This window comes from Argentina silus (genome assembly GCF_951799395.1).
Source record: "Argentina silus genome assembly, chromosome: 2".
Lineage (NCBI taxonomy): Eukaryota > Metazoa > Chordata > Actinopteri > Argentiniformes > Argentinidae > Argentina > Argentina silus.
Window position 1 is genome coordinate 21,311,386 of NC_139656.1, and position 22,276 is coordinate 21,333,661.

The 22,276-nt window shown below is 42.1% G+C and overlaps 3 protein-coding genes across 3 annotated transcripts; 1 reads left to right on the forward strand and 2 right to left on the reverse strand.

The window, feature by feature from the left end:
- The first annotated feature begins 4,214 nt into the window (after positions 1 to 4,214).
- On the forward strand, positions 4,215 to 7,847 carry LOC310801013 (diacylglycerol O-acyltransferase 2-like). Its single transcript, XM_083664930.1, has 8 exons — positions 4,215 to 4,241; positions 4,667 to 4,757; positions 5,059 to 5,166; positions 6,271 to 6,341; positions 6,449 to 6,653; positions 6,813 to 6,987; positions 7,146 to 7,330; positions 7,668 to 7,847. Exons 2-8 carry the CDS (start codon positions 4,676 to 4,678, stop codon positions 7,820 to 7,822), a joined length of 981 nt encoding a protein of 326 aa, XP_083521056.1. The 5' UTR covers positions 4,215 to 4,241; positions 4,667 to 4,675; the 3' UTR covers positions 7,823 to 7,847.
- Positions 7,848 to 7,872: 25 nt separating this feature from the next.
- Positions 7,873 to 10,013, reverse strand: znhit1 (zinc finger, HIT-type containing 1). The gene is made up of 5 exons (XM_083664932.1): positions 9,980 to 10,013; positions 9,533 to 9,703; positions 9,371 to 9,450; positions 9,076 to 9,245; positions 7,873 to 8,850 (listed from the first exon to the last, which is right to left on the reverse strand). The coding sequence occupies exons 1-5, from the start codon at positions 9,999 to 10,001 to the stop codon at positions 8,829 to 8,831; spliced, it is 465 nt and encodes a 154-aa protein (XP_083521058.1). The 5' UTR covers positions 10,002 to 10,013; the 3' UTR covers positions 7,873 to 8,828.
- Positions 10,014 to 13,094: 3,081 nt separating this feature from the next.
- srrt (serrate RNA effector molecule homolog (Arabidopsis)) lies at positions 13,095 to 21,103 on the reverse strand. Its single transcript, XM_083697566.1, has 20 exons — positions 21,024 to 21,103; positions 20,205 to 20,328; positions 19,895 to 20,037; positions 19,665 to 19,811; positions 19,281 to 19,469; positions 17,319 to 17,488; positions 16,942 to 17,126; positions 16,720 to 16,839; positions 16,431 to 16,614; positions 16,112 to 16,275; positions 15,894 to 15,955; positions 15,667 to 15,745; positions 15,291 to 15,482; positions 15,015 to 15,185; positions 14,709 to 14,862; positions 14,398 to 14,591; positions 14,095 to 14,251; positions 13,727 to 13,819; positions 13,480 to 13,579; positions 13,095 to 13,373 (listed from the first exon to the last, which is right to left on the reverse strand). The coding sequence occupies exons 2-20, from the start codon at positions 20,322 to 20,324 to the stop codon at positions 13,298 to 13,300; spliced, it is 2,700 nt and encodes an 899-aa protein (XP_083553692.1). The 5' UTR covers positions 20,325 to 20,328; positions 21,024 to 21,103; the 3' UTR covers positions 13,095 to 13,297.
- Between the last annotated feature and the right edge of the window lie 1,173 nt (positions 21,104 to 22,276).

The following is a 22,276-nucleotide window of genomic DNA, read 5'->3' on the forward strand; positions in this document are numbered from 1 at the left end:
GTAACTTTGGCAGGGGGTGATTATGTGGGATGGGGAACACTCAAAGATTACAAGAAGAACACTCAGAGAATACAAACGCAATACCAACAACTCAACAGCAACAACGCACCTACTACGACAATCCACAAATTGTGCATTGTTTAGAGCGGTTATAAAGTGTTGAGGCACTCAAATTCACTCTGATTCATTCAGGCAACGAAGCAGTTGCTGCTTCGGACGTCATATGTCACGTGATTTTTTTCGCACCAAAGCAAGCTTTGAAGCAGTGCTTCGATGGAATTGTTGTTCAGTGTTTGAAGCACGTATCGAAGCTTCAGTGTCAAACTGCCATCACTAGTGCACAGTTGACAGAGCAAAAACCAGGCCATGAGGTCGAAGGAATTGTCTGTAGACATCCGAGGCAGGATTGTGTCGAGGCACAGAAAAATGTCTGCAGTATTGAAGGTCCCCAACAACACAGTGGCTTTGTCATAGAATTTAAGTTATAATACTTTGAAATAAAATACTGTTAACCAGAGCTGTTGATTCATTCAAAGACTTTATTCACGCAGAATATGTAGCCGTTCAGGTTTGCAAAGCTGACCACGTTATCTCCTCAGTCACCTGCCTTTATGGACTTCGCACAGGTTAACACCTTCTATTCAACGTATTTCTGTTTCCTGTCTACATACACCAATAACATTCAAGATCTATATTTTCTTCATCAAGGTGTGCACCGCCTATCTGGCTGGCGCCAGTTAGTCTGGTCAGGCCTTGCTGACGCCCAGGCTGTTTTCAAAAGCCTTTTGCTCTGGCTGTTTACAACTTTGTTTTTATTACTTAATTACTCTAACTTTTAATTACTCTATCCTGTTTCCTCCTGCTTTGATCCTTTGTTTTCTTCACCTGTAGCAAACCCCTCAATCTGACCTCACCCATATTGACTGCATTCTCCAAATGTTCTAGGACCATCTGTTGTCCTGTGACCTCTTCCCTAGGTGTGGGATTACAAACCCTTATATTGTCTTTAAATTTACCATAGCTTCATTCTTAAATGGAAGAAGTTTGGAACCACCAAGACTCTTCCTAGAGCTGGCTGCCTGGCCAAACTGAGCAATAGGGAGAGAAGGACCATCGTCAGGGAGGTGACCAAGAACCCAATGGTCACTCTGAAAGAGCTCCAGAGTTCCTCTGTGGAGATAGGAGAACCTTCCAGAAGGACAACCATCTCTGCAGCACTCCACCAATCAGGCCTTTATGGTAGAGTGACCAGACGGAAGCCACTCTTCAGTAAAAAGCACATGACAGCCCACTTGGAGTTTGCCAAAAGGCACCTAAAGGACTCTCAGGCCATGAGAAACAAGACTCTCTGGTCTGATGAAACCAAGATTGAACTCTTTGGCCTGAATTGCCAAGTGACGTCTGGAGGAAACCAGGCACCGCTCATCACCTGGCCAATACCACCCCTACGGTGAAGCATGGTGGTGGCAGCATCATGGTGTGGGGATGTTTTTAAGCAGCAGTGACTGGAAGACTAGTCAGGATTGAGGAAAAGATTAACAGAGCAAAGTACAGAGTACAGATCCTTGATAACCTGCTCCAGAGCACTCAGGACCTCAGACTGGGGCAAAGGTTCACCTTCCAACAGGACAATGACCCTAAGCACACAGCCAAGACAACGCAGGAGTGGCTTCGGGACAAGTCTCTGAATGTCCTTAAGTGGCCCAGCCAGAGGCCAGTCTTGAACCCGATTGAACATCTCTGGATAGACCTGAAAATAGCTGTGCACCAGCGCTCCCCATCCAACCTGACAGAGCTTGAGAAGAATGGGAGAGACTTCCCAAATACAGGTGTGCCAAGCTTGTAGCGTCATACCCAAGAAGCCTTGAGGCTGTAATCTCTGCCAAAGGTGCTTCAACAAAGTAGTCTGAATACTTACAGTACCAGTCAAAAGTTTGGACACACCTTCTCATTCAATGTTTTTTTTTCTTTTTCTTTTTTTTTTTTTTTTTTTTTTCTACATTGTAGATTTAATATTGAAGACATCAAAACTATGAAGGAACACATATGGAATTATGTAGTAAACAATAAAGTGTTAAACAAACCAGAATATGGTTTATATTTTAGATTCTTCAAAGTAGCCACCTTTTGCTTTGATGACAACTTTGCACACTCTTGGCAAGGTGTGTCCAAACTTTTGACTGGTACTGTATGTAAATGTGATTTCAGTTTTTTATTTTTAATAAATTAGCAAACATTTCCAAACCTCTTTTGGCTTCGTCATTATAGGGTATTGTGTGTTGATTGATGTGGGGGGGGGGAATGAATTTAAATCAAACAACAAAATGTGGAAAAAGTGAAGGGGTCTGAATACTTTCTGAATGCACTGTGTGTGTATGTGTGTGTATATATATATATATATATATATATATATATATATATATATATATACACACACACACACACACACACACACACACACACACACACACACACATTCACTGAGCACTTTATTAGGAACACCTGTACACCTTCTCATGGTGAGAATGTAATGGTGTGGGGAATGTTTTCTTGGTGCACTTTGGGCAGTTAATACCAATCAATCATTGCTTAAATGCCACAGCCTATTTGAGTATTGTTGCTGACCATGTGCATCCCTTCATGGCCACAATTTACCCATCTTCTAATGGCTACTTCCAGCATGATAATGCTTCATGTCACAAAGCAAAAGTCGTCTCAAACTGGTCTCATGAACATGACAATGAGTTCAGTGTTCTTCAGTGGCCTTCCCAGTCACCAGATCTGAACCCAATAGAACACCTTTAGGATGTGGTAGAATGGGAGATTCACAGCTTGAAAGTGTGCCTGGAAAAACCTGCAGGAATTGCATAATGCAGTCATGTCATCATGGAAGGAATGTTTCCAACATCTTGTGGAATCAATGCCACGAAGAATTGAGGCTGTTTTGAGAGCAAAGGAAGGCCCTACCCAGTATTAGTATAGTGTTCCTAATAAAGTGTTCGGTGAGTGTATATTAGTAGTATTTTTTGTTTTTCGAAACCTGCCATGGATGACAGAGACTACCTTCATGCACTGAATCTGTTCTGAGTTTGAAAATAGAAAAACACAACGCTGCACTCGATCGCTGAATAAAATATGCTTCAAGATATCGTACTTGTTTGTGATTGGTTGTTCTTTCTTGTGGCGTTAAAATACTCATCAGAAGTTATGTTTTATCTGTTTTTCCGTGTGCCGGGTAGCCTAATGCAACCGCACGCTTTCCCCTCAAGTCGCATGTAGTTGCTTTAGGTTTTCACTCGACTTCATGGATCTGCAACTTATCAAAACAATCATCCGATTGTAAATAGACTATCTCAAATTTATTGGACATTGTAATGTTTATCTTTTACATTGATTGCTCCTTAGTGTGTCAAAGTGTTGAGGGAGTGGAACGTGATCGATATCTGCTGCATATTTCACTTGAACAGATCGAAGTGCGCACAGGAAATCAAAGTGCTTGTAGTAGTCTTCACGTCCTATGTGTGTTCTCTGAGCTCCAACAGTGAAACCCCGCCCACCTACTTCCGGTAAATGTATGTGCATTATTCAAATTAAAAGCACCCACGTTAAACTTGTTAAAACATTTAGAAATACTAAATATGGATAAAGGAACGACACATTATATGTAACTATATCTGGGAATAAACATTTAATACTCTCAATGTACTATTTGTGTTTTTAAGGATTTGTAATTCTTCTAATACCCAAATTACCCTGATGAAAAACTGCATAGCATATACTAGAAGGGTTGTTGAGTACAGTGGTAGTAAAAATCATGTTTAGCCTGGAAAAATATTTTGTGTACAGCCCATTATGTGTGTCCTTCGCAGTGCAAATAGGGCACTTTGAGGTGTATGGCAGGAGTAAATAGCCAACATTTGCTAAGACATGGCTTTAGACTCAAACTCATCTGATCCATATTCTAGAAATGTTGCAGAGTGGTACCAGAGATTAATTTAAATCTTTGAAAATGTTTCTGTTGGGGAATTTGTGCGAAAAAAATAAGAGAAAATATGGTGATCACATCACTTTCCATTCATGTTTTAACTCGCTCTTTTATTTTGAAGCGAAACGGAAGTCTTAATGGAGCTAGTTCGAGCTCAGAGTTCTTTCTTGAGCCAAAAACGGTTGCGCTTCTCGTGAGCTTGTACTGAAAACAAGACGAACAACTTAAAAAAAAAAAACTCAAAACAAAAAAAAAGGTAACCAACTCCTCTTTCTATTAAATTAATGTAAATTTAAGCGTGACCTACAGTCCATTATAATATTTCGTTAAATATTTGGTTTGAAATGACGATAAAATAAAGGTTGCCCTGGTTTGTTGGATTCATAAACTACAATGGAATAGTTTTTACACCATAATGCCATATTGTGCAAATTCCGATGACTCGGATCAATTGTGCACAAAACGTGTTTTTCCAACAGCAATTAGGTGTGCGCATTCCATGTAATTTACAACTGCCTGTGCTAAAAAGCGAAGTTAAATTCCATTTAGATTAATGACGTAGCACCACAGCCGGTGATTCATCTGAGCAAATTGTGTAGTCTGATCGAGTGTAGTCCATTATATATATATATATACCTTCTGTATGTGAATGAGAATTGAGCCTGTATATTTGCCCTGTAGGCTGCTGGTATGAAGCAGGAAAAGACTCAATGGAAGGAGTTCATAGAGAGCATCAGTGTTCTGCAATGGGTACTGACCTTCCTTCTTTCAGGTGAGACGCCACACCTCATGTTTCTGTAACTTTGCCTTCTTTCCGTCTCTGTGGATTCTGTGTCCATTAATTACAAGTATCTACAGCTGTTTTGTATGCTGATTGGCACCTTCCATCATTCTGACAGTCCTAATAGACATGATGTTGGAATACAATACACCAGAGTGCATTCGTTTATCAATAAATTACTGATCCCTATACCTTTTATGCTTTCCCCATGAATCATGTATTTTCTTCCTCAGGTAGTGTCACAGCACTAACATTGCATTTGCATCTCCACACATCATCTCCTCTATCTCAGGTGTGGTGTGTATTGTGTTGATGGTGTACCTTATGTTCACCTCTCTGTGGCCACTCCCTACTCTCTACTTCATATGGATGGTGAAGGACTGGCAAACGCCTGAACGAGGTAGGCCTATTTACTGTAATGTCACATTAAATTCAATATGAATATTGTACACACTATAACACCCCCCCCACACACACACACACACACTTAGATTACAAATCCCCTCTAAGGAAAATAATACAACACTTCTTTTGTTTTAAACACAGTGAACTAGTGCTAGTGTAGGCCTGTAAGAAAGAACAAATAAAATCATTAAACCTTCACAACTAGGTTAGCCATTTTTTTAAATAGTATTTTTAGGGCATTTCTGCTTTTATTTGAATGGAGACAGTAGAGATTGACAGGAGGGATGGGTGACAGTGCAAGATATGGCGAGGGTCAGAATCGAACCAGGAATCTTGCGATGATAAGGTATGCACATTAGTGTGCTACGCCACTGAGCGCCACAAGGTTAGCCATATTAACACTAACACACAATGACCCTCTAAACATTCAGTCTGGCAGGAAGCTTGTGACCTGCACAGTACTGTTGGTGCCTCAGTAGACACAGTAGAGGAGCTGGGTTAGTGGGCATAAGAGGGGTATGGGTATCTGTGTGTGAATGTTCATCACCCTCTCCCAGAGTCCACTGACTCTCTCAGTCCATCGGACATAGTCTCTGGCTGTGTTTCCCCAGCAGCGTGTCCTTTAGCTGTGTGCTCTGGGAAACTGGGAGTCTCAGAGCCTGAGTTGTGGCGCAGGTGAAGATGATCCTGGTGCCTGCGGAACACTTGTCCATCAGTCAGTTTGGCTACATATGAGACAGGACCACTTTGGTTCAGGATAGTTCCAGACAGCCAGAATGAGAGATTGTATATGTACTGATGAAAACACTTTACAGCAAAGATGATAGCCAGACCTTCCTTGCCTAACTGTGAATATCCCTTCTCAGCTGCAGTCAGCGTGCGTGATGCAAAACCAATGGGTTTCATCGGAGCTCCCCTCACTCTGCTCTCCACTGCCATTGCTCATGTAACCGCCTAGCTAGCTAAATTACTTTTTTGGCTAGCTAAAAAAACTAAACTCACCTGTACATGCCAAAAATATAATTTTTTTATGATGACATTATTGTTTGAAATACAAATTTAGTTCAGAATGAGAGTAATTTTGCACTGGTACCATCAGGGGGCAGGAGAATGGCATTTGTGAGAAACTGGAGAGTGTGGCAGCACGTACGGGACTTCTTCCCAGTAAAGGTATGGTGATGACAAGGTTTCATACAGAATAATTGTTGTTTAAAAACCTGTTTCTAACCATGTAAAAATCCATTATGTATTTTTTTTCTCTCCCTTACTTGGCTCAGTTGGTGAAGACAGCAGAGTTGAATCCAAACAAGAACTACATCTTAGGGTATCACCCACATGGGATCATCAGTCTTGGTGCCTGTGCCTGTTTCAGCACAGAGAGCTGTGGCTTTGCTGAGGCCTTCCCTGGGATGCGCTCCTGCCTTGCTGTACTGGCTGGCCTGTTCAAGATACCTCTTTTCAGGGAATATGTCATGAGTGCAGGTATGGCTGGCTAACTGTGTAGTTTAGCTCTCTGGAAGTTATTGCTAATGGGTTGATGTCTTCAGCAAGGGAAATGAATAATGTTGTGATTGTTTGATCAGCCATGACTGGACTACAATACCCTCTCTCAACAAATTGATTTTTTATTCCTCTGATCAGGTCTTTATCCTGTCAGCAAGCCCAGTCTGGAGTACCTTCTGTCTAGGAGTGGCAAGGGGAATGCAGTGGTGATTGTGATAGGAGGCGCTGCTGAGTCTCTGGCATCCTATCCTGGGGTCAACACTGTGGTCATGAGGCAGAGAAAGGGCTTTGTCAGAGTGGCCCTGGAGTTTGGGTGAGCAGGGTCTTCCAGGGAGAGGCTCTAAACACACAAGAAAGTAGTGGAGCAGTAGTTCAAACAATGTGTGCATACTTACTGTATATGTACATTTATTAGATGTAGATGCATAACAACAGTGTGGGTCATTTCCACTCTTGTCTGTTCTTCCTCAGGGCTGACTTGGTGCCGGTCTACTCATTTGGGGAGAACGAGCTGTTCCGCCAGGTGGTCTTCTCAGAGGGCAGTGTGGGCCGGAGCTTGCAGGATCTGTTCAAAAAGATCATGGGCTTTGCTCCCTGTCTGTTTGTGGGTGAACGCTGGCTATGGCTGCCTTACAGGACTCCAGTCACCACTGTCGGTTAGTGAATGATATGCCTTGCTTAATTTACTGTGTTACCACTGTAAACATGTTTGTCACAGTGTTTTAACAGACCACCGGTGAATGGGGTGTGTAACGTTTTCCGTTATACAGAAGTAGTAGCGCTGCAGTTCTGGCTGAAGAAGTGATTTAGATAGTAACTTCAATGAGGGATTGTCACTTGGTAGCATACTTCATTTCATAAGGCAGCAGTTTCTTATGTTCTCAATTGTAGACTGCATTGCCTTTAACCCTTTGAAAAAGTGCAGTACAGCAGCAGTAGCTGCCATGTTCTATGAACCTCACCCATACTTTGTTTGCTCTGAATCCCCTCTAGTGGGTAGTTCCATCCCAGTGCCAAAGCGGGTTTCCCCCTCTCAGGAGGAGGTGGACCACTACCATGGCCTCTACATGGAGGCCCTGGCCAAGCTCTTCCATGAACACAAGACCAGCTGTGGACTTTCAGACACTCATGAGCTCCGAATCATATAAACCCCACTGCTACAAGTCCCACAATGAAAATTTGAATGACTCAAATGACTTGTCACACTGTCCTGTGTGTTTCAAATTCTATACACCTTCAGTGGAACTATTTGAATGAGTACACACAACTCAGGTTCTGATCCAGTGGTGTCATTTCTCATAATCACTGGAATCACCAAGTTGCCTTAGACTGTATTTGACTACTTGATACTGAGTACATACAAGGGAAAACTCCATATGCAATTACGTCCTGATACAATAATCATTAAACCATGAATCTCAATACTTCTAAGGCACTCTATTTTATAACAAACTGTCAACAGGATAAAACATGCTTTGCACACCTTTGTTATACACAAATCCATGTATGTATTTGATGTATGCATTGTTGTTGTTACCAAATCATTAGTACAACTCTTTTTCCCACAAGGTAGTGTTGTAGCACTGCTTAGCACTGTATAGTGAATAATATATAGACTTTCTGCTGATATATTACAATACATTAGACTTGTGGCCATTGCCCAGTTTAAACACCGGATTTGGTCTAGGTCCAGAGTTCAGTGTTAAAAATCCATTGGTACATAATAAAGGCTTTGTAAAGCATTAATAATCAGCTTAAAGACTTAACTGTCACATGAATTAGTCAGTTTGGACATAGTTGGGCTGTTGTAAGACAATGACCTGATCTCGTTTGTGAAACCACCCCTATTTATGCCATTGGATATAGAGGTTAGGGCTTTATACAGGCTTACTGAGTTAATCTTCAAGCCTGAGAATCTCAAGCACAAGTTTGCACACAATGGGGCTATTCTGGTCACCTTTTTGAACATCACATGCAAGGGACCCCCATACATGTTGCTGAGGCAATAACACTAGTCCCACTCAGCCAATGTGTTGGCGGTGCTCTGAAGGGACTCATACAGCACATACAGACACTGTACAAATGTCCTTCAATTGACAACAGGGCATCAGCCCAAGCAATGGAATGAAGCATTAATTCTCAAGCAACTCTGTGTCACACAGTCCACTTCAGACACCTGTGAAAGAAGGGGGGAGGCAGTGTTTAGAATTCGTGGGGTTTGATGAAGTCACTTGTAATGTCCAATGACCAACTAATCACATAGTAAGATTTTTTTTTATCATAAAACCCACTTGTGATGAATGGTTGGAGTACAACACAACTTAATAATGACTACTCATTACTTGATCAACCAAATCGAGCCCTACAAAAACCAAGCGGCCTCCACTCTTCGCTGCCGTACCTGGTCTCGTGATGTGTGCCCAGGCAGCGGACGCAGCAGTAGCGAGCCCCACAGGAAACGCAGGTGTAGTGAGATGGGAAGCCACACACGGTGCAGAAGTGGCGCTGGGGGAGATTGGAGGGCTCTGCACAGGCAGTCAGGTAGTTTGGTCCCTCAGTTGCATTCAGGTCCTGCAGCATGATGGAAGAGGAAAGGACATTCACATGATGAAGGATGATGAGGGAGCAAGGATCCAGTTGCATAATTTGGTTAAAAATATTAACCAAAGAAAACGGAGGGCCAGCAGGTATCTCACCTCTTCTTCTAACAGGCCCTGGAAGTTCTTACGAAATCTCAATTTGAAATGATCTCCTCTAGTCTTTTTCCTCTTCTTCCCTGGAAAACATAAAGTGGATGAGGCAATGAAACGGATCACCGAAGTTCAGTGAATAAATATTTGACATATCATTTGCATTACCAGACTCGTTACTGTCGTCAAATTGCGGAAGTCTCTTTGCCAGCTGCGGCAAGCTTGCATGGGGGTCATCCTGGAAATTGTCCTTTTCAAGTGCCTCTAGTTGTCTGATCAAACGTCGCTGGCGCGTCGTACAGTCCAAAACGCGCCGCTGGTTTGGATCCTGCGAGCGCACTGGAAAGAAAAAAAAAGAACGCATAGAGTTTTCTCCATAATAAGAACTGATCCAATGAATTTGAGTCAATTTAGGGGAATGTATTGTCTCGGGGCAAAACAACATTTTGTGGTCTCCAGGTGCGCAGGCCTACAGTCTTTAACCCACATGTAGAAAGCGTGTTTTTCAATGTCATTAAGTGCATGGGCAATGCTGGCAATCAATCTATTGAGTCGTGGAAAACAGTACAGAACATAGTTACTTTAACTTGTTCAAGATTAACAGAGGCATATTACCTGATATTTTCTTCTCCACCATAGTTGCATTATAAATAACGGGAGGGCGTAAGGGACAATAATAACGCGTTTTCTATTATGTATGATTGTCAATATCATTCATTATTTATGTTTATGAGTGGAAATAAGAATATTTACATATCAATTGTTATCGCTAAATATTAATACTTGATTAGCCTATATTATTTCTATATCATCTATCTAAATCGAATATACATCATAGATCATTCATTGTCCAGAACATTTTATGGAGCATTTAGTAGGCCTAATTAATAAAGTTTTATTATATTGTCATCAAGTAGCTGTTGCATCATGTTTTTAATTATAATTAATGTGTTTTGAACTTCAAATTTGAACTACAAAAAGGAAGTTCCTGAAGACACTTCGTGGGCAAGCTTAAAAGATGAAAGAGAAGATGCATTTAATGTATTATATGTCTCACAGAAACCCATAATATCTTCTTAATATCACCTAAAATGCTTACGCATTTGAAAATTCAATTGAGGTGTCTAGTACAGCTCAAAATGTATAAATTGAAAATGATTTTTTTCTAGCAACTCAAGTTTCACAAAATATCATTTGGATGATAGGTAGACTAGTTAGGTAGTTGAAAGGAAGTCAAATAGTAGGATGGACCAATGGATAAAAGATGGCCAGAGGGCATCATGGCAATCAACTGTTGGTGCACTTGGAATTAATTACTGATAATGTTTTTAATTGATGCAAAAGAGAGTGTCACAGACAGCTGAACAACAATGGATTACTCTGTCAAGTGCAGATCTCATAATCCAACTTTCATGGTAGGCTAGTTTTCTTAATCTTAATACATGAGAATTGAAATTCCCTACTTTGAGTGTCACAGAAATTTACAGTAAAATGTTTCTGATGAGAACATGTGAGAAGTCTTCATCAGAACTCATGGTGCTGACCGTAAGCTTCCTCCTTAAGAAAGAAAAGAGAATTGAAACAGCCAAGGGTATGCTACTTTCATTTCCCCACAATTCATATTTTCCCAGATTAAATTAGCTGTAATAGGTGTACAATCAAATTCCATACTATTCTTCTCAACTACTATCACGTAGTAGCAATGTCAGATATGGAAGAGCTGATGCAAGAATCAATCCCTATGAATGAAAACAGTGAGTCTATATACCAAAATGTGGATAGAGATAAAGCATTATTGAACACAGGTAAGGAACATTTTAGTGTGTAAAAAGGTAGACTGTATTGAATAGAATCATTGTTCACCCTTCAAACTATTTGGATAATGCTATTATGAACAGGGGATACAGCTTTTACAGAATACAGAATACAGGGGATACAGAATTTAGTTCATAGCCAATAGGCAAAAGGAAAATCCATGTGTCCATTTGTCTGTTTGCAGGATCCTCTCATGGGCATGTTGTTCTGACTGCTGGTCGAACCCAGTTGTGCCTGTATGTAGCTCTCTGTTTCACACTTACTTTCTCCTTGACGCTGATCATTTTCTTGCCCATTAGCTGTGAGTATAGCACATGGTTTCTTGACAAACATAGGAGACAAAACAAGATATCAGCTCACATTAATTCTCATCTTATTATACATATAATACCAACACTTACATTCAATAGCACACATACACATGCATCACTTTAGAAGTCAACTGGGTTTATTTGCTCCATGCGCCAATGATGCTAGACACAAGGTTATATTATATTGTTGTTATAATTTCGTTCATTTTCTGCAGTTGACCGAATGGGCAGGAAGATATCTGATTTAGAAAAAAAAGTGTTGAACTTGACTGAATCTTCCTATTCAAAGCCACAGGAAAAAGGTTGGTTGATATTTGATTCCTTCCTTGTCATCATAGGCATGTTTTGTTTATTCTTCTTGCCCTATGAGATACATTTACATTATCTTCTAAAAGCCTGTCCTCATCCTGGATTAGTTTATTTTCAATAGTACTGTAATTCTAACATCTGACATCCTCATTATATTCAATTCAACAAAATCCTTAAAGTTTGTCAAATCCAAGGCTTTACAGTATCCATATCTTCCTTCAGTGAAAAGTGAAGCAAGCTGTCCTTTGGGCTGGTCTCTCCTCTGTTCAAGTTGCTACTTCTTCTCCACCAGTGAGGTATCATGGCATACAGCTAGAGACACTTGCAGCAGCCAGTCTGCCTCACTGCTTATCCTGACTAATGATGGAGAGTGGGTACGTCACAGTAATAAGCACATACAATCTTTCATCGGCATTGTGTCCTTTGCATTGTTTACTTTCAAAGTGGTTTAATACTGACAGAGGATTTCAATGGATGTCATCTATGAAAAGAACACAGAACTGAATCTGAGGTTTTAGACTTAGCCTTTGCTGCTCATCAAATTCAAACACATAGCTTTAGAAACCCTGACAAACATGTTCCGGCTTTAACAAAACGTTGTAACCATTATGACCCAACAGAACGTTGTAACCATTATGGCTGTTTCTAAGCTATACTGGGTTGGCCTGACAGATGAGAGGACTGGAGAGTGGGAGTGGGTGGACGGGAGTCCTTACATCATGGACAAGAGGCAAGTACAATCTGTACTTCTAGCAAAATATCCACAATTAATTGGTTATGCAGTTCTTGTACTGGGCTCACTTCTGCTTTATGTGATTTGTTTACTGATATTGTACTGAGAGCTTGTAAAACACTACTTGCACTATATGTTCACTGTGGCTTTGTCTGCATGCTTACAGTCAATGGAACCCAGGCCAACCTGATAACTGGGAAGGGCACGGTTTGGGGGGAGGAGAGGACTGTGCCCATCTTGCAAGTACTGGGAAACTCAATGATGACCACTGCTCCAGTTCCAAAAGATTCATCTGCAAAGCGACACTAGCACGCAACTAACAAAGCGAGGAATAACAAACATTTTGCCCCTTTAATAATCCAAAATGATGACAAAAGTGTGACCACATGAGGTGACCATAACTGGTAAAGAGGGATGTTTCAGTCCTGATTTGTATTGTTATTGTGTCACAATTGTGGATGGTGTGTATTCCATATACACACCATCCACAATTGTGACAATCACAATGTGTTATCTGATGCATTTCATAATCTACCTTTCTCCTATAAAACACTTCTGTCAATGTGATCCAATTCATTTTTATTAAGGAAAAAGTAACAATACAAGTTTCAATGCTTTCATTGTATACCATGCCATTGCTGAGCAAACATTGGACAAAATAATTAGTAAATCATCAATAAAGATTGTGAAAATCCTGGGGGAGTAAGACTGGGAAATTACACTTTGGTTAGAAACAAAATGGATTAAAAGGGTAAAATGGATCCTCTAAAAGAAGTCAACATCATCTGGAGCATCCAGGTCACGGTATTCAATAATGTTGCGTGGATCACCCCGAGCCATTCTGTAGTGATGGAAAGAAAAATGAACCATAAGGTTTCAAATCCCACATTAGCAAAAAATGAAAAGGTAGCTCTGCTGAGATGATCCATAACTGACCATGGTATTACCTGTTGTTGCGTGGCTTCCCTGGATAGCCACCTTGTCCTCGGAAATTGTCATAGTTGCCCCGGCCTCCTCCATACTGGTTAGGTGGGTAAGGAGGTCCACCTTGTGAAAAGAAGGGTTTTTTACATTATTGTAGAACATAATACCTCAGAGCTACGACTACATGAACATGGTTGATGTCAATGTTTTTGTACTCAAGAGTTAACACATAAAAACTATTATTATAGGAGATGAGGAGGATAGCCATACCTCCATAGCCCATCACTGGAGGGCGAGGCTGACCGAAGCCCATCAGCCCCTGCGGAGCCTGTGGGGGAAACGGCATACCTGGAGAGAGCAATCCTACACACAGACACAGATAGATAGACAGACAGACAGAGACAGACACACACAGCGAGAGGGGTGGGGTGGGGACAGACAGACAGACAGACAATGATTTCAGATCAGTGGAGAAAGACTATACACCTCAGTCAAACATGAATCTATTAAATTTGTAGTCCTTATTATTCATAGTCTTTATATATTGTCTCAATAACCATCTGAAACAAACTATGCTACAAGCATTTGCTATCCATGACTATGTCGTCAATTTCACGAGACATAGAGGTCCCTCCCACCTTGTCCTGGACCAGGCAGGGGAGGGGGCTTCATCTCCGGGAGGGCAGGTCTTTTGGCATCCATCAGGAAGGTGTTGAAGAACACCACCTCCTTTTTGACCTCCTCTATTTTGTCCCCATGTTTGTTCAATATGTGCTTGCGAACAAAATCTTGGCCCTGTTCAGGAAAACATTAATTCTAATTTAGTTTGCATCACACTTTGGCAGGAAAAATAAAGACCAGCATATTGAAATGCTCTTTGGATGTACATTTCCATTTGGACATTAATTTATGGGAATACAAGCACACAAACAATAGCATACCTTGAACTTCTTGCCACTCAGGGGGCAAAGCCACTTGTCCTTGCCCAGCTCCTGGGTGTTTGCAGACACAAACTTTTCCACCTCTTGTTCGGGGTCCTTGCGGCCCATCTTGGCAGCCTCCTCCTCCGACAGGTTCTCTTTTATGCTGTACAAGGGGCTAAGCTTCTCCTCAAACGACTTCTGCCACTCAAGCACTGTATGCATGAGAGGGGATGAGGAAAGACAGTCACAAGTATGTATGATGAAGTCAGCACTGAGTGGTAAAAAACCTTCTCAGGTTCTTTCAAGTTCAGACAGAGTAGCATGCTCACCTTCCCCGTGTGTGATGCGATTTGGGGGGATGGGCCCACGTACATGGATCATGCCACAGCGGTTGGGCATTTCATCCTCACTGGGGTACTCGCAAGTGTTGTAGTAGTCAATGGAATGGACAATACGCAGGTACATCAGCAGCCGGTCCAAAACCTGGGACAAGACAGACAGAGTAACTGTTAAGACGATGGGGAACTATGAGCAAGTAGTATTCGCCTCAAAAGTTTATCACAAAACCCAGTGTCCAATGCCTAACTGAGGACATGTATTAAGTGCTGTGTGTGTGAATCAATAGATGAGCAGACCTTGACCAGCTTGTCGTCCCTCTCCACAGTGATCTCAGCAGGGTTGCCCTCCTTCGTGCCCTCTTCAGAGTCTGCTCCGCCCATGCTTCCCAGGAGCTCCTCCTCCTCGGCACTCACCTCCTCTATCAGGTAGTCAGTGATGTTCTTCAGAATGGGGTTCTGAGCCGGCAGCTGACAGAAGAATAATTCACAATCACACGTCACCTTCTGAAAGCGTTTAGTAATCATGAATGATAGAAGTTGTAAAGAAGCCCTATTGTTGTGTGTGTCTTGTACCTCCACAGGCAGCGCCTCTCCCCGGTGCTTGTGGCTCCACAGTCTCTCTCTCTCGTCCAGGGCGTGGATGAGCTTGGCTGACAGCTTGATGTCGTTGCGGAGCACCTGTTTGTGCTGAGTGATCCCATTCACGTTGCGCACCCTCCGGGCCAGGTCCCTGTTCACCCCTGGAGCCAGCTCACAGTCCCGCAGCTTCAGAGGAAACAGGTGCTATGTGACTGATGTGCTCACAGAGAGCTAGAGCAGCTCTATATGATGCTTTGAGGACTGGCTTAACGCCCTGTGTTAGTCATGTGCAGACATTTGTTTCAAGAGTTTACAGTTGCATAACTATTGATGGTTATGGTCTCTCAATTACAAACATTGACAGACTTACTCTAATGTTTTGGAGGTTCCAGCAGGTCTCCTTGATGTTGATACTGCGATCAAATGTCACCCAACAGCGTCTGAAAAACCTGGAACATTGGATGTAGAGATGGTTGTACATAGAGAAATACAAGAGGTAAATTACACGTTTTTATTTACAACAGTCAATTGGTAAAAATCATTCAGCAGCATAGTAGAGGACCTGGCTGTGGATAGGTAGTGTGTTACGGTACTAACCTGTGCTCTGGCTGGGGGTCAGACAAGCACACTCGCATGAATCCAGGATATCTCCGACACAGCTGAGGAAGCAACCAAAAAAACTGGTTAGTTCTTCCTGTAAGTGGATCTCTCAGATGATTGTAATGTATTTACAAGTCCTTAGTGTCGGTGTGTGTGTGTGTGTGTCACAGTGTACTGTGTCTGAGAGTCCTGTGTGTCCTGTACAGTAAACTCACTGCAATGATCTCAGCCTTGGAGATGGTGGGGGCAATGCTCCTCATGAACAGAGAGCAGGTTCTGTGTAGAGGCCGTGGTCTTGGTGGCAGATCATCCTTGGGTTTCTTCTCCTCCTCTTCGCCCCTCTCCTTCGGTTTCTCTTCTTTGTTTTCCTTTGCGTCAGCTACACAATTTGAGGGGAAAGCACATAAGTTGTTAAGATTCTGTAAAAAAATAAATAATAACAATTATTAAAAAAAAACTGTAACAGTAACTGATAATTTAATTTGAGTGACTGAAGCCAATGCTCAATTTCTCAGCACACACCCCACTGCTCACCTTCACACTCTTCTTCCTCCTCATCGTCATCCTTGTCCTCCCCCTCCTCCCTCTCCACAGGTTTGTCAGAGGAGTGGGGGGAGTTGGGGGTGTTGGAGTCAGAATCTGAGTCAGACTCGCTCTCTGAGGCACTGGCCTCATCTTCACTGTCTCCACTATGCTTCCTCTTCCTCTTCTTACTCAGCTGACAAAGGGAAACAAACAGGTGATGAGGGTCCTATGATCAACGACTACCTAAAGTAACTTTAAATGTATCTGAAACATTCTAGACACAAAGGTAGAGACAAACCTTCTTGGGCTCTGGCGTCTTTTCCTTGGTGGTCACTTTCTCCACTTCTTTCTCTTCTCCCTCACTCCCACCCTCTGCTGCCTCAGCAGCCTTCTCTGTGCTGCCAGCTTCACTTTCCTCCTGTAGCAGAGCACACTTACGTCAACAAACGGCTGACATAGATTTTCTGTTCTCAAAGGGGAAGAACAGGATATTAACTGACAACATACAAACACAACATGCCTTCTCTTTATTGTCTTTATCGGCAGGGGGTTTGTGGACACCATCCATGGCCTTGGTCTCCTCTCTTTTGGGGGGCTCAGTTCCTGCCCCACCAGCTGCAGCCCTTTCCCTCTCCTCTTCCTCCTCAGACGGCTGCTCCAAAATACGCAGGTCATGATCGGTCCCACCCTCCATCTTTATCACCGCTGAGGACGAGAGGGTAGGCTATACATACAAGGATGTAGTATATATGGGATGTATTCAACCCCAAATACTAACACTTCACTCTTCTCTGCCAGGAACTACGACTGACATCAAAACACTCAATTGGAGGCAAGAGGTGGATAAATGCCATAGAAACCCCTCACACTCTCTCTTATCCCACCATGACACACTACCTGCATCCAGGACTTTAATGATGGCCTGGGCACGCTCAATATCCAGGGAGACTGTATCGAACCAGCCATTCTCCATCAGGAACATGTAGACATTCAGTCGGTTCTGCAAGGCACTATGGGCCTCAGCCTTACGCCGGCCTGCCTCATCTGGGTGGTATTTGGACCTGAACCTGCGTTCAGAACAACGTCCCAAAAAAGGCAAGGGAGAGAGACACAGGGGTAGGGATGGGAGGGGAGAAGAATGTTAGAGCGAGCATACATTCATGACATGGCCAAAAAATTGGCCTCCTACGATAGCCTTGAACTGAGCCCAAATTACTAAGTGAAACTACAAGCACCCCCAGCTCCGTTACCAAGCAATAAAAACACAACAATACTGAGGACATCCTGTTTGCGCCCTCTCATACAACAATGATCAAATGCAGTGGTGGAGACCAAAACTGAGACATGTCCGATCAGCTCATCTATAAACAGAAACACTCAACTCTTGTGTTAGGTACTAAGACTGATGTGCTGTCTTGAGCCTACGCCACCACAAACAATTTATTCTGTGCAATGTGTGTTCTATATTCAACTTTTAGAGTGTTGCAATGGTTGGTTATTGCAATGTTGTATTGGGGGGAAAATGCCTGCCCATCAATGAAATGCAAGTATATGTTCAAGTGACTACCACATAGGAAGCACTTCAGTGTCTGCTGCTGACATTGCTAGAAGCTCTCTGAGGTTTCATTGTAGTGTTAGATCCTTCAAGTTTGCATGTTGTGTTTGTGTGAGTATAACTGCCTTTGTCACACCTAGAATTAGATGCTTAGTCAACTCACCCATAATAAAGGCAGAAGGGCAAAAGGGACACAAGTTGTGAGATAAAAGAACATAACACAGCTCAAACTTGACATTTCAGAAGAGCAAATCTGCCATGATGTAGACTAAATTTACCTTTTCTTCTCCCAGTATAACAACACATATATACTGAGAGGGGTCTCTTCTGTAAAAATGTGCTCCACTTCACCCCCCTATTGTGTTTGTGTGCGCAATTTCGTTTTCGGTTTTGGGATTCGATTTGATCCGAATATAAAAAGAAAATGGGGGGGAAAAAAGCATGACTAAAGAAAAGAAAAAATGTCTCCATGCGCGCAAGTAGCTTATTTGTCTATCTATCTAGGATCCCTGGTACTGTACGTCTAAGAGCAACTGCATTGTGCGCAGTGCAATCCCTAGCTGTCTAATAACGATTCCTGCGAGGAGTTCCACTTTTTCTCATCTTCAAAAACCTTGTTGTGGAGGGTAGGGGGAGCAATGGGAGGGGAGGGAAGAAGGATTGATTATGTTAATTTAAAGAAAACAAATAAAGAGCATTGACAATTTATCATGATCCCGGGACACACCTGTGAAAAAAGTGTGAACACATCCAATTCTACAGTAGATCTGTGATAACTCACAATCCAATGAGACTCCTCACTTCTATCCTGAGGATAGTCTGCATGTGTATACTAGCTATTTCCTGATTTAGTCTACATCAATAATAGCACCTGCCCATAAACCCTCCGCTCCTACCTTAAGGCACTATGGGCATTTATGATAATCCAGGTCAAAATACAGTCCTGCCTGTCTTTTCTCCACACTTTCAACACTGTCCTTGATGGATATGTCATTGTCAGTCATCAGGTTTAAAGAATGTTCAGGAAAAGATACTCAACATACTTATTAGTCCTTCCAACCCTGTTTCAATCTAGCTCTCAACTTGTAAGTCTTGATACCTCATTCTGTCAAATAAAACATCTTCCGCAAAGTACTGTTCTCAAACTTTGGCAGGCTCCCATCAGTACTAACATGAGATCCAGCATTCACATTTGACTGACAATTCCTGTGATGTGAAAAAATGTAGTTGTCAGTGTCAGCCTGAATGAAAACATAAGGATGATATTACTGATGACAAAGAAGCAAAGGCTATGATAGTCTTACCACTCTTCATCTTTGTGAGCAAGGAAGAAGTCCTGCATCTGCTGCCGTCGGAAGTCTATCTTGTACTCGTTATAACGTTTGACTGCCTCAGTCTCATCCACAGAGTCATCCAAGGACAGCAGGAACTCCTTAAAGCTCTTCATCAATGGAGGAGGTGGGCCCAGGTCCATATCATGGATGTTACCTAGCCTGTGAGACATTATTAGGTCAAAAAGAGAGATAAAAACACACACACATATACATATATATATATATATATATACATATATATATATATATACACACACACATATATATATATGTACACATACATGCAGTAAGAGCCTGCGAATCACTTGTCACAACTCCTGTTCATCTCCTGGATCTAGCCGTTCTACTCCTCACCTTGCCTGTATGGGAATACCATGGTGAGGCTGCATGAGGTGCAGGTCAGGGTGGCCCCAGGGCTGTGGAGGGGCGTAGCTGGGGCCTCCACCCCCACCATATCCCATGTCATATCCCCCATGATAGGGGTCCCCTCCATGGTCATCCCTGCTCAGAAGAGGGAGGAGTGGTTAAAACGTTTTAGACTATGGAAAGCAGTGAGACAAATTATGTAAACTGATGATTCTCACCAGTCTCTCCTCATGCGCTTCTGCTGGGGACTCATGTCATGTCTGGGTGGAGAGAATCTCTCCCTGCGACCCCTCTCATAGTCCCGGTACTCTCCGCGGCTACGCCGTTCCCTACCCCTGTCCCATTCCCTGGCAGATGGGCGCCAGTTAACGGAAATAACAAAAAGAGAGTTAAATCACCCACTTCTGCCTGTGAAATACATGTTTATACCATGCTTTACACAACCTGTCACTTATTGCAGTAACTTCACTTTTCCAGGTAACTGCCTTGGGAATTCACTCATGCTATTTTTTTATTCCCTCTTCCTCACCTGTCATTCCAGTCATCCCTACGCCTGTCATCTCTCTCTCGGGAACGGTCGTAGTCGCTCCTCTCTCTGCGGAACTTGTCTCTCCTTCTGCGATCATACTCGTCATCACTGTCCGCCATTGACCTGAGAATAAAGGCACGTGAGGTGAGATAACTAATAGAACCCTTTCCCAAGACAAACATTTAAAATGTATGCCCCTCTTCAGCATCAGCCATACCTGCATTACAGGGACAAGATCAACGGTGACAAGATTAAGGTGATCTTAATCGTAAATTGGACTTGGAATTAGCTAGCTACATGGTGCAAGTCTTGTTCCATTCATTTGGGATTTTAACCTGCAGACTTCTCATCTACTGCACATTAGCATTACAACTAGCTAGCTGCCATAATCCAGCCAATTCAATTGACTTTGATTGGAAAATTCGCTATGAGACATGTCTAGCTAGTTAAGTTAAATAGCGTTCAAGTTTGAGCTGATATATCTATCCTTTAGCTAGCGAATATGTTTATGAATATGAATATGTTTACACAATAAAAAGGAGTGTGAATTCCAAATAGTGCAAACAAACCACTATGGATTCCACTCATGTAACTTAGTTTGCAATGTTGTATTACAGTTGGAACTAATAATCTACTAGCTTGCAACACAGACATTGCAAACAAAGCAAGGCGCATGTTCAGGCCCCACCGGCTAGCATGCTACCCTAACGACTTAGCTAGCTAAACAAAGTTGTTAGTCACACAGCTAAGTCATTTCCATATGTGGTAGCGAATGTAAATCAATTGACAGCATTATATTAAGGTTTCAGGTAAATTACCTGATAAAACACTTTCTTTATGTAATCCTGCAACCTCTTCTCTCCTATCATCCGATTCGACCGGAAGTATTCGATGTGTTTGCGCTCTGTGGTTTGCTGCATATTTCTCTCGGAGATGTTACAGCGCCATCGCATGTCTAGTTTGTGAACTGTGCTGCTAGAGAGCACATTGCACTATTCTCGTCAACACTGAACTATCAAACCAGGCCTGCTGAATATGCTACCACATGCTACCCTTGATGGTGCATATTGCAGGATACATAATGAAGATACACATCTACTACTACATCTAATAAAACTGTGTTACAGATATGTATGTAGCTATATTGCAATACTGTGATCACAAGAATTATATCTTGATCATAACACCATTTATACAATGATACATTTATTTGAGATATTAAGAAAGATTCAGTAAGAACTTTATGAGACTCTCAAGATTTATTGATATAAATACAAATGGCAAGATAGCTGAGTAGAGTAGACTGAACATGTTTCTCCCTCTCATTGATGGTTCCTTCATTGCACTTGACATTGCTGTAAATCACCTGGAAGTGTTTCACCTAGAACAAAAACAGTGTGTTTATCAAGAGTATAGTCTCACCCATCACTTAAACGCGAAAGTAGTGTACTGATGTTATCTTGCCCACAAGACCTAAAAGTCAACTGACACCCCAGCTTTTCAGTTTGAGGGTATCTTCAGCTGGCCTCAATCAATCTTTAAATCCAAACTAGACCCACCTCTTGAGTTATTGCCTATGGACCCTCCTGATACAAAGTCAAAGTGGCTTTATTGTCAATTCTTCACATGTCAAGACATACAAAGGAATCGAGAGGACGTTTCTCACTCTCCCACGGTGAGACAGATAAAGTCTCTGATACCTGTTATCTCTCCCTCCTCCCACCCTCCTCTCAGTGACCAGCCAACTATTGTTTCCCTCCCCCCTCTAACCCCCCTGTTCTACATCCAGCATTTCTCATACCACCCAGATCCTCATGCTCCCTCTACCCAGCTCACCCTCCTGTTTGGCCATCTTTGCGTTCAGCACTGGATTATCCTATAGTCTACCATAAAAACTCACATAACATAACAAACCACAGAACTGATTCTGTCCCAAATTGTTTGTTATGTTCATGTTATTGTCTTTTGCTGTTGTTGTTGTTGTTGTTGTCTGTAGTCTTGTTATGTGTTTATTCACTCTGCACAAAGTATTGATACGTATCTTATCTTTTAACTCTTATTTTTGTTAAAG

What these genes read in the sequence shown, in the direction of transcription:
- LOC310801013 (XM_083664930.1), top strand. Translation starts at nt 4,676, where the DNA reads ATGAAGCAGGAAAAGACTCAATGGAAGGAGTTCATAGAGAGCATCAGT. An exon ending in GGGACTTCTTCCCAGTAAAG is followed by an intron (nt 6,342 to 6,448) that starts GTATGGTGATGA and finishes TACTTGGCTCAG; the next exon opens with TTGGTGAAGACAGCAGAGTT. An exon ending in GACTCCAGTCACCACTGTCG is followed by an intron (nt 7,331 to 7,667) that starts GTTAGTGAATGA and finishes AATCCCCTCTAG; the next exon opens with TGGGTAGTTCCATCCCAGTG.
- znhit1 (XM_083664932.1), bottom strand. Translation starts at nt 10,001, where the DNA reads ATGGTGGAGAAGAAAATATCAG. An exon ending in GGTGGAGAAGAAAATATCAG is followed by an intron (nt 9,704 to 9,979) that starts GTAATATGCCTC and finishes TTTTCTTTCCAG; the next exon opens with TGCGCTCGCAGGATCCAAAC. An exon ending in TGACGACAGTAACGAGTCTG is followed by an intron (nt 9,451 to 9,532) that starts GTAATGCAAATG and finishes TATGTTTTCCAG; the next exon opens with GGAAGAAGAGGAAAAAGACT.
- srrt (XM_083697566.1), bottom strand. Translation starts at nt 20,324, where the DNA reads ATGGCGGACAGTGATGACGAGTATGATCGCAGAAGGAGAGACAAGTTC. An exon ending in AAGCGCATGAGGAGAGACTG is followed by an intron (nt 19,812 to 19,894) that starts GTGAGAATCATC and finishes TCTTCTGAGCAG; the next exon opens with GGATGACCATGGAGGGGACC. An exon ending in GGGAAGCCACGCAACAACAG is followed by an intron (nt 13,374 to 13,479) that starts GTAATACCATGG and finishes CCATCACTACAG; the next exon opens with AATGGCTCGGGGTGATCCAC.